We start from the raw sequence: 16982 nt of genomic DNA, 5'->3' as shown, positions 1-16982 counted from the left end.
CAATAAGGAACCGGCTGCTCTGACGTCACGCGCTCTTCTTTGCAAGTGCACCGCAGTTCGCTGTTGCTTCCAATTTGTAATTTCAACTTCTAAGGGAGGTGTGCGTAAATATAATTGTAAAAATCACCAAAAATTAATTATATTCTAATTCAAAGTCAGTTCTAATAGTTTTCTTTGAATACAATCTAAATTGACTCCTCTTTACATGCATTTTCCTTTGAAACAATTGAGGACTATATTTTTTTGGGGGGGAGTTAAGAGACATAAAAAACTGAAGCAGTAAGTTTATACAATCAAGCAACAAATATAAATTAAAGAAAAGTCCAAAATATGAAAAATGCAGATTTATTTGAAATGTTTGAGGTCAGTCACTCATTCCACACGTCTATAAATGATTCACGTTGAACTGAAATAAATTAGGAACATATTGAAGCTGCTGAGCTAGCTGCTAGCTACATTAGCATGTTGAAGCTATTCGATGTTGGGCTAGCTGCTAGCTACGTTACCACCTTGATGGTATCTCCATGTTGACTCGGTTGCTGAGGTAGTAGTCGCCATGATTGTTGCTACGGTATCATGTGATGCAATCTCGTTTGTAGCATTTTGCCAGCCGGCTAACGAGCTGCTAGCTTTGACCCCGGAGCGATGACATCAGTGAACCGAGGAAGACGTCGTTTACTGCCCGCCAGCGACACAAATGTGTGCAAAATGACCACAAAGAATCGCCAATAGCTTAGCACCAGAGAAGTTGTCGTCAAGTTTTTTTTGAGGAAGCGACCAGAAGCTGCTACTCATCATCATGTTCAAAATGTTCCCGAGTTGGGATTGTTCCCAACCGAAACATGCAATGGTAGAAGCGCCACTTTCAATTTGACTTTGTTTGTTCGGAGCGTTGTAGAGTGACCAATTTGGCGGCTGCACAGGTGTGAGCACATCCTCGAATAAGCTTGTTTTGCTGAGCAGGAAGTAAATCCTCCAAGAATCCACTTCCATGCACAAGAAAACTTGAAATCGGTTTTAAAAGCATTCAAAGTGATCCACTTTTGTCTGCTCATGCAAGTTTGTACCTGAGATGAAAAACAGATGAAACCTTCACAACAAAAGTTGGATGGATGTCTGATTAAGAAAATAAAAACAGCGTTATGTGAAGTGTCCACATGGAAAATAAGTCAATCTTATGACATTCTAAATGAGACCAAAAGGGTCGAAAAATTGGCACATTTGATGTTCAATAAAATCTACTCATTGATATTGTTACATAAGCTCAGACCACCTTTGACTTATTTTCTTCAAGTCTACACAAATTTCTCTTTGAATCTTCTCTTACGAATATGACCAATCGATGGTGACTTGAAAAAGTAAACAGTAATGTGTGACAAAAATGATCCGAATGCACAGAGATGTTTTCTTTCAAACTCACAGTCCTTTTTTTTTTTTGGAGATGTTTCCTATCTACAAGTGTCTTCCTGTCAATGCGGGGAAAGTCACAACGGGTCGGAGGCGACCGCACGCACGCACGCACGCGGAGTCGTGTCGTGAGGAAGGCTGCGCCTGCAGTCCGGCGCTAAAATGCTTCCCGACGGATGAGCGGGTGGCTCATCGTCACGGTTCTCTCATCCAGACGACACGTCCTTCTTGTCCTCCGAGTAGCCCCGTGTTGGTGACCTCCCTCAAGGAAAGCTGGACTGTCAGACTTGCACGCTCGCTTCCTGATTTGTACGAGTCCAGCAAACGCTTAACCAGGAGGCTGACGAGAAACAAAGGTGTGGTGACGCGGTGGCGGCCGTGATGCTTCGGAGGTGTCATTGGTTGTTGAGATAGCCCAGTCGTCTGCAGAGGATCTCAAAGATCTCGGCGATGCACAGGAGGATGGTGATGACGGTGAAGGTGTACATGGCGCTCAAGAAGATGGTCTTCTCAAAGTGTTCGGGCACCATGCACTTAGTCACGTTGAAGGTCCTTTCCAACGCGCTGGCGTCGCACATGTAGAGCGGGTGCACCTAAAACGCAGACAAGAAAGGAAAAGAAGAAGATCCGCTTGGATTCAATTCCGGGGTTCGTTAATTCCTCAAAAGATCTTAGCATCGTCCCACAAAAGTGACCTGATGGGGCTCAAGGGGGTTGTCAGAACCAAACTTATTCTGAAAATCATCAGACCTGGAAGCCAAAGAGATGGCTCTGAAGCCAGAAGGCGATGACTTCCAAAATGATGCGCAAGAGAACGGAGATGATGTAGAAGACGGTGTAGATGGGTCGCTCCAGTATCTCCTCCTGGTCGATGTTCTTGCAGGCGGCGTAGAGGTGGAACACGGCCCCGGGAACCAACACCGTGACCAGCTGTAAGGCCCAGAACACCTGCGAGACGGCCCACATCAGGAAGGAAAGAACGGCGCCAAAAGATTTGATTTCTTGACGTTGGGTCGTTCGCAGCGCTTCGTGGTACCTGAGGCGTTATGGGTCGGAACTGGTTGTAGCAGTACAGGTTGAGTTCCCTGCGATCCGGATCGCAGCTGAAGTGCAGCGCCTCATTTCCATAAACAGCAAAGCCCAGAACTCCCAGGAAGAACATCCGCACCGAGCCGAAGAACAAGGTGTGGAACTGGCCGATCACCGTCGGAGGCCTGAGCTGGAACGCGCACGCGCACACACGAGTGAGTGAGGCAGCATCGACAGCATCCACGCAGACAGACAGACAGACAGACAGGTGCACCGATTGAGGTGGAGGCCATGTGAATTTCTTTTGTCAGCCACATAAATCACTGAGGCCCGAAACGAAAGGCTGAAAGCTTTTCGGCACAAAAAGCCTCCATCAACTCCCCGTGCACCCAAACAATCTCGTCCGCCTTCACCATCCTCTTCCTTCAACCCTTTTCCCCCTTTCCTCTCGCTCTCTCTTTTTTTTTTTTGTAACTCTCACTCTGCTGCTTTCCGCCATACGGGCACCTGAATGCCGGCGTGACTTACGCATCCCTCGTAGAAGTTCTTGATGTAGTTTAAGGACATGTTTGGGCCGTCGGTCTGCGTCCAGGGCGCTTGTGGGCCCACATGGCACCAGCGACACAACCGCCCTCTGCCTGCTCGTCCCCAAAGCCCGTGTCAATGCATATTTTTGGCCCTTTTATCTTCGCATCAATTGACTCGCTCAGTAGACACAGAGGGGCCAACAATGGCCCCGCAGGCCGGCTGCTCCCTGCATTCTAATCCCTACAGGACCATGTCAGCGAAAAACACAACCTCCAACACTCACACTCGCCACAAACATGCTACAAAGACACAAAGCTCGCCTTTTTCCGCCCCAACAACGTCTTGCCGCCACCTGGCTTTCTCAACTCGCAACACTTTGACGCTCCATGTCACATCGAGTCGAGATGAATGAGATTAACGCGTGATGAGTTGACACAAAAGTCAGACGATAGAATAGTGAGAGGAAAACACAGAAAAAAAACAAACCAAAAAAAAAAAACAGAAAGTGATGACAACACACCCTGCACTGCAAATACTTCTGGAAGAGCATTGACGAAGCTGCCGGAGTCCCAAATGCCAAACAAAGACGTCCCACTGAAGCAAAGCAAAACGACGTTTAGCAGCAAAGAAAAGTCAAGTCCACACACCAACCGTAATCCTGGCGGCGTGTTGTTCATTCCCCCTCTTTTTGACACTCACAGGTCCTAAACGCATGCCGGTCCCGGGACGCTGTGGAGGCCGGGGGTCAAGTTAAGGCACTCGGTCCAGCTCACTTCCTGTGCGTCCTTTCAAAATCACGCAGACGGCCGCTTGCCGGCAGCGGCGCCAAACGGATCGGTCCCGTTCGTCAAAGCGCCAACACGCCATTTGGCAAACGGCGCCTGCGACGGGTCACGTTGACCTCCATGGGACCCGCTTGGCCACCCGCTCTGCTCTTATTTTGACATTTCAAACGCGCGACTTCCGGCGCAGGTCGCTCCAGCCGCGGCGACTGACAAAGTCCTTTCATGAGGTCATGTGACCTCAGCGATGGACGACACTCCAGCGGTAGTGAGAAGAACAAAGAACAAAAGTTCTCATGCATCCTCTGACACTTTGCTGAACGATTTCATTCACCGATCGCACTTCCTCTCCTTCTCATTTTGGTCACGCTGAAGATTTTGTTGACTTTGAGCTCGACCTGCGCACAATGACAGCAGTTTTGTGTCGACTGTGCCGTTTAGCGTTGCGTTGACTCCGGATGCTCGAATTTCTCATTTCAAGATGTTGTCAAAAAGAGCAGCCGAAGACTCAGCAACGCTTCGGAAGCTGCGCGGGTGTGCCCCGCCCCGCGTGCATGCAGATGATTGTCACCTCTGATTGGTTGTTTTTCCTCAAGCACAGACTGATTGTTTTTCCGTTACCCCCCCTCGATCGTACTTGATGTTGGTGATGAGGTCCACGATGAATCAAGTCAATAGGATGAGAAGCGTGAGCACGGGTGAGAGCCGAAGAAGCGATTTTACGCGCTAATTGGGACGAGTTGTGTGACGCACATCAGTGAAGCCGCTTCCTTCCCCTTCCGAGCGTGCGTGCGCGCGTGCGTCAGAGCAATAAAAAGGACCGTCGTCAGGACGCGCCCACCAGTTAAGTGTTCTCCTCCTTCCGCACGTCTCAAGACGCGCACGTCTCGAGCAAAGTATCGGGGCGCTTTTACGCACGCATCTTTACGCACCTGAGCTTGATCCAGTCCAGATGGACGACGACATCCTGTCGCAGGTCGCCACCAACTCCAGCGAGGATGGCGGGGCCGGCGGGTGGGCGTCCTCGGAAGGCAGGGAGACGGGGACGTACGCGGTGGTGCGAGGCGTCATGACCTCGGCGTACACGCTGATCGTGCTGGTCGGCGTGCTGGGCAACGTGACGCTGGTCAAGATCTTCGTGAGCACCAGCGCCATGAGGAGCGTCCCCAACATCTTCATCAGCAGCCTGGCGGCGGGAGACCTGCTGCTGCTCGTCACCTGCGTGCCGGTTGACGCTTTCCGCTTCTTCTCCGACGACTGGATGCTCGGGGAAGCCGCCTGCAAGCTCCTCCCCGCCGTGCAACTCACCTCCGTCGGCGTGTCCGTCTTTACGCTCACCGCGCTCAGCGCAGACAGGTAAGGATCCCTAATGACACCACACACATATATAAACATAAATATATATATATAAATATATTTAAATTATTAAAATTAATTATATATATATATATATATATATACACATATATAAATAAATTAATACATATATTAATATATTTAAATCAGTAAAATTATTATTATATTTTATATAAAAAAAATTAATACATATATATTAATATATTTAAATTATTAAAATTAATTCATTATATATATATATATATATATATATATATATATATATATATATATATATATATATATATATAAATACGCACACAAACACACGCTGTCCGCTGAGGTTCAGCGTTGAAATGTTTCATCAAGGCTTTAATTGCAGCGTCTCGCGCGTCAATCATGTCGTCTCCCCAAAGAAACGGCGACCTTCATCACTCAGCACGAGGCGCAACATGAGATGTTATTTCCGTCCGCGTCCTCACAATCACATCCTCCAATCCCTCTGGCGACCTATCAAAGGCAGAGGATGCGTGCAGGGAACACGCCCGTAATTAGCAATCAAGTCCCTAATAAACGTCGACGCCAGACGCCCTCCAAGCAGGAAGAGGAACAAACAAAGTGCAAAAAAAAAAAAAAAAGGCGTGACGAAGAACTCGAGTGATAGATGAAGTGACAGAGCGACTTCTCCCCAGGCAACATCGCCGAGATGCGCAGAGGTGCGCCACGACGTGCGCGCACGCCACCAATGGAGCGCTTTGACGCTTTTCCTCACGTTGATGACAATTAACGGAGGCCTGTCACAGTCTGCTGACACTCCAAGTGACTCCGGCATGTCTGTTGGTGACGCACAACTTCATGCCCTTTTGGTTCCGACATGGATTGGATCAAGTTCAAGACGGTTCCATTCGTGAAAATGTCAAAAAAAAAACGCAAGCCAGTCGTCCCAGAACTCGGATGCTGGATGTGCACCGAGACGTTTCATTTGCATCTCCAACACGGGTCCTACTTAGCACGTTTCGGTTCAAAAAGTACAAGTTGATAAATTGCGACACTTTGTCGACCAATCTTCAGCCTGTCTGAAAGCCGAGCGCAACAGGAAACCATTTGCAGACGTATCAGTTCCCCGTCTGACCGTGATGGTCTTTAACGAGCCCATCAAGGTCTCTTAACGAGCTGGTTGGTGGACCGAAGCTTCATCAGTGTGTGTGTGTGTGCGCGACAGGTACAAGGCCATCGTGAAGCCGATGGACATCCAGACATCCAGCGCCGTCTTGTGGACGTGTGTGAAAGCCGCCGCCATTTGGCTGCTGTCCGTCCTGCTCGCCATTCCCGAAGCAATCTTCTCCCAGGTTGTCGCCATGCAGGTAACAAAAGCCAGCGTTGACGCTAAAGCCAACGCTGGATCAGTCGATGCCTAATTTCTGACATCTGAGCGCGGCGATGACAACGCAGGCAGCAACAGGTGACCCGAAAACCAAACCAAGACCACAATCTGCTCAGAAAACCCACTGGATCTGTTCCAGGCTGAAACCACAGCAAAACCAGAACACCCAAAAAAAAAAAAACACCGATCATGTCAGTCTCTTGCAGTTCTTTCTGTGCTCTCCACCCTCTCAGGGTCAGAGGGGCACCGAGAACGTGACCTTCCTCAACTGCGTGCCGTACCCTCTGTCCGAGCAGACGCACCCCAAGGTCCACGCCGTCATGCTCTTCCTGGTCTACTTCCTCTTCCCGCTGGCCGTCATTTCCGTGTACTACTACCACATCGCGCGCACGCTCATGCGCAGCGCGCGGGACATGCCGGGCGAGCTCAGCGAGCACACCAAACGACAGGTCAGACTCCGCCCACTGCCTGTGTGCTAGGAAGTGACCTCAAAGGTCACAGGCTGCACGCGGTCGCGATTGCTCGACTAATCGGGCAATACTGCGGCCTTCAAATTTTTAGTATTTGTAATTGTTGAGTTCATTTTAAAATGGAACCAAGACCAGACACGATGCAGAGTTGCAGTAATACCACAAAACCACTTGACCCTTTTTTGCAGTTCGGTAAATAAATAAATAAATAAATATACACACACACACGCGTGTACACAAACACAAGTACGCAACTACACACGAGCGTTGATAATGAAAATGAAGATGGGGAACATGCGAGCGCTTGAGGAATATTTATGTTGGGGCGACCTTTGGTCTCATCTTTTATTCCTTCAACTCGCTCGTGCGACTTCCAGATGTCCTCTTTGCCTCCAGCACGACATCAAAACAAACGGAAACATTCAGCAAGTCGGCGGGAGAAAACGCGAGACGTCGAGAGCACGTCAATAAAGGACGTTCTTATTCTTCTACACTCGACTTTAGCGCGTCCGCTCGCGGTTCGACACGTCCATGCCTTCGTAGGCCGTCGCAATGTGCTGTACACAAAATTGTTGTTGCTCGCCGTGCCAGCATCTGGCACGCAAGGAGAGCGTTCGCCCAACCGGGCCAAAGGCAGAAACTTCAAGCGGCAAGTGTCGGTGACATCCGTTCACACACGCTTGTAAAAAAACAGACATTTAATTACACGCACACACTTAAAGGGACATGTCAAAATGACATCAGTATGACATCATTCGGTCCCCTAAAAGTCGCTGTCGTGATTTAAGCGATTCTTGGTGACAAGATTTACGACAAATGGGCAGGAGCTCGGCTATCATTTTTTCCGTCTCGACGTCAAAATAAGGGAGGCAAGCGTTCTAATATTGCTCGCTTTGTCAGTTGTGTTGTCGAAAACGGCGACCGATCGCCAACAAAACTGAAAATGCACATTCGTACTCTTGTCAGCGTCAACCTGTGAAAGTAGAAAAGTGTTCTTTTCTCGTCAGGCTGGATGATCCCTTTTAATTTCACACACATAAGCGTGTGCGTGCGTGCGACTTAACATGTTGGTCTCTGCGACAACCACGTTGACGTCAAAAAAACAAAAAAGGCACCACGTTCGCTTCTGCTGACTCACAAAAGGAAGTTGAATGCATCGACATCAGGAGGTCAAAGGTTGAGCGGTGACCATTCGGATGTTTTCCTCGATGACAATGTGACCTTTCTCAACAAACTTGCTTCATGACGTGAACTAATTGCAATGGCGGCTAATCAAGTGGCGCGAGTCCAAGTACACATCAAGTCGAGGACGGGAATGCGGCGGGAATCGTGCACAGCAACAGCCTCACTTGGGTCATTGTCACCCAAAAATTGGTGACCTGAGTGTGACTCGTGAATCACGAATGACGCGACACTCCGCTGCGACCGCCATGCTAGCAATACCCAACCGGCCAAAGTTAGCGGCTAACGCGACGCTCGCCCGCAGATGGAGACGAGGAAACGGCTGGCCAAGATCGTGCTCGTCTTCGTGGCTTTGTTTGCACTCTGCTGGCTTCCCAACCACGTCCTCTACTTGTACCGCTCCTTCCACTACCAGCAGATGGATCTGTCGCTAGCTCATCTGCTGCTAACGCTGCTAGCTCGCGTCCTCAGCTTCTCGTCATCCTGCGTCAACCCGTTCGCGCTCTACCTGCTCAGCGACAGTTTTCGACGACACTTCAACAGGTTTGGACGCCAGCACGTTGCCTGAGCGCACGCACGGACAGACTTCTCACACACACACACACGCACAAATGACTTGCACAAAAAAAAAAAACACGGCCACTCAAGTAACTCGCATGCAAAGTCTCTTAAACACAAATACACAAACTTGCGGACATGAATCATCACATCCAGAATTTGCATGTGTGCGTGTGTGTGTGTGTGTGCGCGTGCGTGTCAGTCAAGTGCGATGCAGCAGCGGCGGCACCGCAGACGGGCATCCCGGCTGTCAGGCAAGCTACCTGTACAGCACGTCCCACATCCGTCTGACCTCCATCAAAAAGGCCACACCCACTGTCACCGTCGCCATGGGCAACAGGCAGGAAGTGTGAGCGACTGGACCAACGGCAAGCGGGATGAGGTCACATGACGCCCGCACAAATGTTCCTATTGGCGCCATTGAGTTGGATAAAGTCTCACTTGAATGAAGTCGTTCATTCACGTCGACGGCAGCGAACGCATTACATGTCAACTTTAATAAAAGTGCACGAAAATTGCGTGTGCGTGTGTCTATGCTACGCTAAGTTAGCTCACTCTAAATCCTAACCTTAAAGGAAAAGAGAGACGGCAGCAGCATTGAATGCACCGCAGATGATGATGATGATGATGTGATGATGGCGATGACGACGACGATGATGGACGATAATAGTGATGATGATGAAGATGAAGGCAACTGATGAAGATGACATGGCGGTGAAGAAAGCGATAATGAAGATGAAGATGATGATGAAGAAATTGGAAGTGGTGCTGATGATAAAAACGGACGTGATGATGGTGCCGATGGGCCGTCCACGTGTGTGAAAACAAATGAAAGCGAAAAGGACAAGAGGCTTCCTCGATGGTGGCCTGATGCACTCGAACACGCGTGTGCGACGTGGCGGTGTGGCGTGCCGTTTCCATCATCAATTAGGATCGCCATCAAGTGGTGAGCCAGGAGCCCCAAAAAAGCACAATGAGGATTGTCGGCAGCCGAACAATTTCTGCCTTCAAGTTCATTCTGACGTAGTTTATATTTACACACACGCACGCGCGCATATTCCTAAAGCGGTAATGAATGTCTGAATCAATTCGTTTCCAATCATCCGCATGTTATTAAAGTCATTTGGCTGAGCTTGCTAAAAGGCACAAAAGTAAGTGAACAACCAATCACAGGCTCTCCTGAAAAAAATAATAATCCCCCCCAAAAAATGTATATATGTATGGATGCACGTGCGTGCACGACAACTCACAACATGCATCACCACCTACACACGTTTACTCACACTAACACGTGTACACGCCCAAAACAACGTGCACACAGAAGCACGCCCACATTACAACACACGCGCACGACCACGCACACACACGTACACACTCCTTCCGAGTCACATGTCCGTCATTCTGAATACGGCCACGCCCCCTTCCCCGAAGGAAAGTCAGGAGCAGTCGCCACTTTAAGTGAATGCTGCCACCAAGTGGTCACCAATGGAGTTGCAACAATGAAATTGCACCTTCCCCACTTCACAGGCACAATGACGTTGACGTGGTGTCAACGAATCATCAAAGCTGGGCAGTACGTCCCGAGGGCGGAACGGTCCGGCCCTCTGGCCCGGCGACGCACGTCCATTTTTGGGGCGGCAAGATGGAGTCCTTTCATCTATTTAGCTCAGTAGTTGCGATTGTTTTACCACTTTAATTAACGCAGCAGCTTGATAAAAACAAGTTAGCAGGACTTAAATAAAAATAGTTCTCGCGTCACAGACAAGCTGTGGTTTTAAAAGTGCGTATACGACGACGTCACTACGCAATTGCGTTACGACAGAACATGCGCAGACCGGACGTAGCCAGGCAATTCCGACTGAAGTGTGTACATGACGCTTGTTCGGATCGGCAAAAGGACTGACCGGCAAAAAAAGTGTCAAGTGGCCAGCCCCGCAAATCATCAACATGATGAACTCTGATGTTTTGAAAACAGACTTTTTGTTTTTAACCCTTTAACCTGAAACTGACGCCGGCCAAGGCAGAATGTGGGCGGAGCCTGTCCAACTATTTTGGGGGTTCAGCTGTCGACTTCATTTTGCTCCTCCTCATCATCATCTTCGTCGCTCTCTCATTCCCCTTCGCTTCGCTCATCTGGTAAGTTTCCATTATTTCCTCAAACTCATCTCACACCCGTCGAGCGACGGAAACGACGACAACTCGCTTCGACAAATCGAATTCCATCCACCAAATATCGTCACTTGGTACGAATGACTTAAACGTGCGAGCGAGCATGCGCGTACACAGGTGCGTGTGTTTCCGTGCGTCCTGATCAGGTGTCTCAAATATTATAGTACGAGTTGAATTAAAGTTTCATAACCGTCAAAAAAGAGGAAAACAAAATCCACAATGGATGCGATATTTTGCATGACGGTCATCCGTGTGCGTGTGCGCGGCCGCCACAGATGTACTTTTTGTGGTGACCAAAACATGACAGCTGCAGCTGCCGTGTTTCATTCTTCACCGCATTGACAAGTTTCCGAATTTAGCTCAGCACTTGCTCGCCACCTTAGCTGCTCTCGAGCTCTTGTGTCATGAAGACTCATGAAAGATTTTTTTTTTTCCAAGGACCCCAAGAAGGGAGCTGCCGTTTATGTTCTTTGTACAGATTATATGTCGATAAAATCATTGTCACGTCGCAAAGTGAAAATGATTCAAATTAAATTACGTCTGGACTCTGGCGACGGATCTGTTTCTAGCGCCCCCGAGAAGATGGAGACGTCGATGAACGCCACTGAGGTGTTAGCGCCCCACCCGCAAGATGAGGTAGCTCCGCCCACCGCGGCCGATGACGCCATGAAGGAGTTCAGCAGGAGACTCAAAGCGATCATCACCGGCAGCGCTCAGGTGAGTCATTGCGGCGTTAGCGTCACACGCGCCAGCGCCACCTTTGTCAAAGTGCTATGTCATGTGACCTTTTCAGGTGGAGGAGGACACAAACGATGACATCACTACAAGTGTCCAGTCAGGTGCGACCGACCCACGTGACGTTCACGTGACGTTGCGACGGGCGGATCTCGTTTCACGTCACGTCAACGCTGCAAGCGCCTCGCTCCTCGACGCTTCGAAGGCAGCCCGGAAGTTATCGTGACCATCTGCGTGGATCAATTATTTCGAGAAGCATGCGTCAACTTGATGAAACTTCAATTTGAATACGATCAGCATGGTCACGCTTCCCAACGAGGAGTGGGCGTCCCCAACACCTCGCCGCCCACGCCCACTTTGTCGTGACTGTTATAAATATGGTGGCCATCGGGAATTTCAGGATATTCCCGAACGGCCAGGCAATTCAAACCGGTGCACATCAAGGCCGTTCGAATTACGTTTCTGCGCATGTAGCGCCCCGTCAACAAATATTCCCGGGCCGACTGGCCGGCTGGCTGGCTTCCGATGTTTTCGAGGAGCTTGGGAGAAACGAGAGGCAGACGACGTTATTATTGGCTCAGTGGCGCTTGTGGTTTCTCACTGTTGTCATTGTTGAAATGGTTGTCGTTGTAGAGGTTTGTTGTGTCGCAGACGGTCTGAGCGCTTTGTCATCCCCGGAAGAAAAACTTGATCACTTGATGAGGAAACACGCCGAACTGGTGAGTTTAGGTTTCCCGTTCAGCTTCTGATGCACTTTTACTGTCAACTAATGTGTGTGCGTGTGTGTAGTTGGTGCGTGAGCGTGGCGAGCAGAAGGCGGTTCAGGGTCTACGTGACAACATTTGCATCCTGCAGGCCGAGCGAAGCCAGTTGGAAAGTTTGTGCAGAGACGTCCAAGACCACTACTACAAACTTCGGGTGCACCGCTCGCACCAACATCCACATCCTCGTCCACTAGGACGTGACAAATTTTGACACACCACTCCAAGTGTGATGTTAACATTTTACCCCCACCCAGGACGAGGCCCTGCGACGTTGCCATGACGATGAGAAGAAGCGGTCCGAGATGGCCGCTCACTTCCAAACATCGCTTACAGAAATCCAGACGCAGATTGAGCAGCACAACGCCAGAAATGAAAAACTGTGCGAGGACAACGCCAAGCTGAGCCAAAAGCTGCACTCGCTGCTGGAGCAGTGTCAGCGCCGAGACGAGGTCAAACGCAAAGACGAAAACTGTTGACAACGGCGCCATGCGACATCAAGCTCATGGCTCCGTGTGTGTGTGTGTGTGTGTGTGCGCACAGAGTTTAGAGAAGATCAACCATCACCGTGACCTCCAACAGCAGCTGACGTCGGCCAAGCTGGACCAGGCCAACGCGCTGCTGGCGGACGCGCAGCAGAAGCACCAACGCGAAAAAGAATACGTGAGTGGCCTCGGCCTCGGTTGTTTGCACGTCGGCCAGTTTGCGCTCGGCGGCGCTTTGTTTTGTGTGTCTGTGAGTTTGTGCCGTGTCGCCACGCCGCAGCTGCTGGCCGAGGCGGTGGATAAAACCCGGAAGTGCTTCGCCATGAAGGAGGAGGAGCTGAGCATGAAGAAGAAGGTAATTGAGGCAGTCACACGTTTGCTCTCTTTCACCAGCTGCTGCGCGAGGCGGCTGAGTGGAAGCTGCAGACGCACACGCTACGCCAACATGCCGCCGTCACGCACGCGCAGGTGAATACGCACGCATAGGACACGCCCATAAAGTAATTTCACTTGACTCCACGCCGAACATTGGAATTGGATTAAATGTAGGTGGAGCTCACCGATGACGGAAGTGGTCGTAACGCCCATTTTGACGCCCGTTCTGGGTGAATAGAGGGTCAGACGGCGACAAAAGCATCTCCAGTGTGTTCAGGTGCCCCGGAAATGCGAAATGCGGGCGGCCACGTTGGTACTGAGTGTCTAGGCCATTGCATTCAAAAAATAGATTGTCCACCTTGGAAATGAGTGAGGTGAGTGCAGTACCACATATCCCCAGCAGAGGTCACACACCCGACATGCTTGAGGGTAGCATTTGGCGCTCAGGGTTTGCAAATCGGCCCTGAGTGTCTGTGGTTGGGGTTGTGTTCAGGCTTAGCGGAAGGCGATAGAAAACGATCAGGTCTTGAGCCCGGGTTTGTGTTAGCAGTGTGGCACACGACTGCATCTGACATTTTTAGCGTCGGCTCGGCGACACCTCCGCAAATATCGCCAGCGTCTACGTGCATGACAAAAATCGGATTTTCATGGTGTAGGCATAAAAAATGTTTTCCCCGCTGCCATTTGTGTTTGGAGTTACTAAATAAAACCATATGTGTGTGTGCGCGAGACCTTGAGATGACCCCTGGATGATGTTGTCACCCACCCTGCAGTTGGCGCTCTACTCCAAAAAGTTTGACGAGTTCCAGACAACATTAGCCAAGAGCAATGAAATCTACGCTCGCTTCAAGACCGAAATGGAAAAGGTACCAACATTGCGGTTATGATTGCCGTGCTAATTTGACGTCACAAACAAAATGTATAACTTTCAATAAAACAATTCCAACTTTACACAGTTTAAATTAGGCCCGGAGTAAAACCCAGTTTGAATAAAAATCCAAGAATGAGTTCAGTCTAACGCTAGAAAGACGACTCCATCTCAAAGTTTTTATGAACGAGCCTCGGCATAGCAAAATGAGGTCAAGTGAGGTCACTTTGATGGCCTGGTTGAAGACAGTCCGTCATTTTTTTATGTTTTTGCAAGTCAATCTAAATTGTAATCGTCGGTCGGTCAGTCCACCATGTTTTTTTAAACGCTTGCATCGGTAAATTTCACATCAGAACACACACACATCATATCCAATGTGATTAAAATGGAGTGCATTATCTTCTACGAGTGCATGACGTCATACAGCCACTGCCACATTTATTTGGCATTATATCGAACTGGTGGCTGCCAGCAGTTGTTTGAAATGCCAAAGGTTTTTAAATTAATGTTTAAAATGACTTACCTTACCGAGTTTCCATTTCCATTTCCATATTGTGGGCAAGTCTAATAAATCAACGCAAAGTGGCGCACTCGTGTCTTATCCAATGCGCGATGGCGTCGTCTTCTTCGCCTACTTTTTATTCTTGCTTCAATGGTGCTTGCAGCTCTCTGGTGCGTATCGCCACCTAGTGTACAGGAAGCCCAAAAGCATTTCCAGAGATGTCAATGGAATCAAACCTGACCCGCAAATAAACTCACGAGACTGTCTTCAAGATAAATAATTTCAACAAGATGTAACAGAAAACTTCAAACTGTAAAGATTTATATGCATATAAAAATATTAGACTCAAAGATTGAAACTAGATCTGTCCCAGAACAGATCCTATTGACACTCACTCTCACCCTAAAAGTGTCCCAAACAAATGTTTACACTAATCATGTTTCTCGAGGCCGGCTGTCCGGACGGTTTTCCATCTCTCCCTGCTGCAACACACCTGATTCAAATCAGGATTGTTATCTTGCGTCTGCAAACCTTTCACTTGCATCATATTAACGTAGCCTTGAACAAGTCTGAAGTTGTGCAACTGCGTTATTGTTGTTCATGTGGAGTTGCGCTGACGATGTCGTCGTCGTGTTGACCTTGTGCACTTCTGTTCGTCCATAAGATGTCTGAGAAGATGAAGACATTGGAGAAGGAGTCCAACGTTTGGAAGTTGAGGTTCGAGAATTGCAACAAAGCTTTGACGGACTTGTTGGAGGAGGTGAGTCACGCCAGCACACGAGCATGTGAGCTTGTCTCCCTCTGACTTTACTGCGATCGCATTCCTCCAGAGGAGCGAAAAGAGCAAAGAGTACGAGGTTTTCGTGGTGACCATCCACAAGCTGGAGAGGTTGTGTCGGGCGCTTCAGGATGAGAGGAAAGTTCTGTATGCCAAAATCAAAGATGTCCGCCGGTCCAATGCGGAGACCTCCCCCGAAACGGCGTCCTCGCAGGAAAACCACACCAATGACGACCGTGACGACGACGACAACATCGAGACGGAGGAGATGCGTCGTCTGAGGGCCGAGCAAGTCAAACTGCAAGAGTTTGCAGAATCTTTGAAGTTGTCTCACGGCACTGAACAGGAACAGGAAGTGGACTCGTTGGACCTGAAGGAGCACCTGGATGACCTGAATGGTGATCTGGTTGCAGCTGCATTTGGACATTTCGACAAAACTCAGCATCCGCAAGAGCAAAACCAACAATCGCAACCAGAAGCAGAAGTTAAGCCAGAAGTAAATCAACAAACAGAACCAGAAGTGAAACCAGAACCAGAAGTTAAACCAGAAGTAAATCAACAAACAGAAACAGAAGTGAAACCAGAAGTAGAAGTTAAGCCAGAAGTAAATCAACAAACAGAACCAGAAGTGAAACCAGAACCAGAAGTAAATCAACAAACAGAACCAGAAGTGAAACCAGAACCAGAAGTTAAACCAGAAGTAAATCAACAAACAGAACCAGAAGTGAAACCAGAACCAGAAGTTAAACCAGAAGTAAATCAACAAACAGAACCAGAAGTGAAACCAGAAGAAAAACAAAATACAGATCCAGAAGTGCCACAAGAGCTTCACTCAAAATCAGAAAGAAAATCCGAGTCAAAAGCAAGAATGAAACCACAACCTGACTCAGGAGTCATGACTGAGGTCATGACTGAGGTCAAAGTGTTGACCTTGACAGACGACCTCCATCAGGTAGGAGCCGAGGCCACTCCCACGTCGGAGAACACGCCCCCTGCACTGGGACCCCCCAGGAAGGAAACAAAGAAGAACAAAAAGAAGAGGAACATCAGGAATCTTTGAGCGGCTTTGTGTGCAGAACGCTGTAATGTGTCCAAATGTCCACCAGAGGGCGGTGTAGCACTAAACACAAGACAACCGTCTCAGGACGAAGACAAGACTTTTTTTTTCTTCAAGTAACTTTTCAGTGTCAACTCCTGACAAGCTCGAGCGATGAACAATTTATCATCTCAATAAAATATTTCCTTTCTTGGACTTTGGACGTTTTTTTAGACAGACAAACGAGCATTTGCCGGATGGACAATTGATTGCTGTTCAGGAAGCTAGCGCCCTTCGATCGAGATGGCAACGCCTGTATTTAGTGCCAATGGGATGGCGGGTCGTCCGGCCTCGGCTGCAAAATTGCGGCGCTTAACGCCAACCGCGCCATTTTCCTTCAAACAACTCCTCGGCTTCCAGGCGGGAACATTGCGTGCTTGTGGCGGACAGAACAGGTCGCCGCCACCGGCCTGTCATCTTGCAACACGCACGCGCACGTCCTCAGCCACTTTATCCGTGCACGCATATCACCAACACTTTGGAACTTGAGTGGCCTCTTCGGTTTTCCCCTCTTCTTCTGCACACGCACGCACACAAA

General features: G+C 49.0%; 3 protein-coding genes across 6 annotated transcripts; 2 read left to right on the top strand and 1 right to left on the bottom strand.

The window, feature by feature from the left end:
• Positions 1 to 1002: 1002 nt before the first annotated feature.
• On the bottom strand, positions 1003 to 14631 carry gje1a (gap junction protein epsilon 1a). Of its 2 annotated transcripts, XM_088286799.1 has the most exons (5): positions 14592 to 14631; positions 4679 to 5112; positions 2444 to 2626; positions 2158 to 2355; positions 1003 to 2000 (listed from the first exon to the last, which is right to left on the bottom strand). In XM_088286799.1, the coding sequence occupies exons 3-5, from the start codon at positions 2567 to 2569 to the stop codon at positions 1803 to 1805; spliced, it is 522 nt and encodes a 173-aa protein (XP_088142925.1). In that variant the 5' UTR covers positions 2570 to 2626; positions 4679 to 5112; positions 14592 to 14631; the 3' UTR covers positions 1003 to 1802. The 2 variants fall into 2 exon arrangements, with proteins under 2 accessions (XP_088142925.1, XP_088142924.1); XM_088286798.1 differs by lacking the exons at positions 4679 to 5112; positions 14592 to 14631 and adding an exon at positions 3485 to 3616.
• nmbr (neuromedin B receptor) lies at positions 4466 to 9154 on the top strand. Its single transcript, XM_088286797.1, has 5 exons — positions 4466 to 5102; positions 6304 to 6445; positions 6699 to 6914; positions 8422 to 8660; positions 8878 to 9154. The coding sequence occupies exons 1-5, from the start codon at positions 4699 to 4701 to the stop codon at positions 9026 to 9028; spliced, it is 1152 nt and encodes a 383-aa protein (XP_088142923.1). The 5' UTR covers positions 4466 to 4698; the 3' UTR covers positions 9029 to 9154.
• LOC148316377 (uncharacterized) lies at positions 10775 to 16551 on the top strand. 3 transcript variants are annotated; one of them, XM_088286795.1, is made up of 11 exons: positions 10775 to 10811; positions 11414 to 11561; positions 11638 to 11683; positions 12213 to 12298; positions 12369 to 12497; positions 12598 to 12792; positions 12884 to 13003; positions 13219 to 13293; positions 13974 to 14066; positions 15235 to 15330; positions 15401 to 16551. In XM_088286795.1, the coding sequence occupies exons 2-11, from the start codon at positions 11427 to 11429 to the stop codon at positions 16406 to 16408; spliced, it is 1983 nt and encodes a 660-aa protein (XP_088142921.1). In that variant the 5' UTR covers positions 10775 to 10811; positions 11414 to 11426; the 3' UTR covers positions 16409 to 16551. The 3 variants fall into 3 exon arrangements, with proteins under 3 accessions (XP_088142921.1, XP_088142919.1, XP_088142920.1); XM_088286793.1 differs by lacking the exon at positions 13219 to 13293 and adding an exon at positions 13106 to 13180; XM_088286794.1 differs by lacking the exons at positions 10775 to 10811; positions 13219 to 13293 and adding exons at positions 10816 to 10918; positions 13106 to 13180.
• Positions 16552 to 16982: the final 431 nt, after the last annotated feature.

Source organism: Idiotropiscis lumnitzeri, chromosome 21 (genome assembly GCF_059441095.1).
Source record: "Idiotropiscis lumnitzeri isolate Australia: NSW breed Sydney's pygmy pipehorse chromosome 21, RoL_Ilum_1.0, whole genome shotgun sequence".
Taxonomy (NCBI): domain Eukaryota; kingdom Metazoa; phylum Chordata; class Actinopteri; order Syngnathiformes; family Syngnathidae; genus Idiotropiscis; species Idiotropiscis lumnitzeri.
The sequence above is the reverse complement of the archived record's forward strand: the minus strand, read 5'-3'. Positions and strand labels throughout refer to the sequence as shown.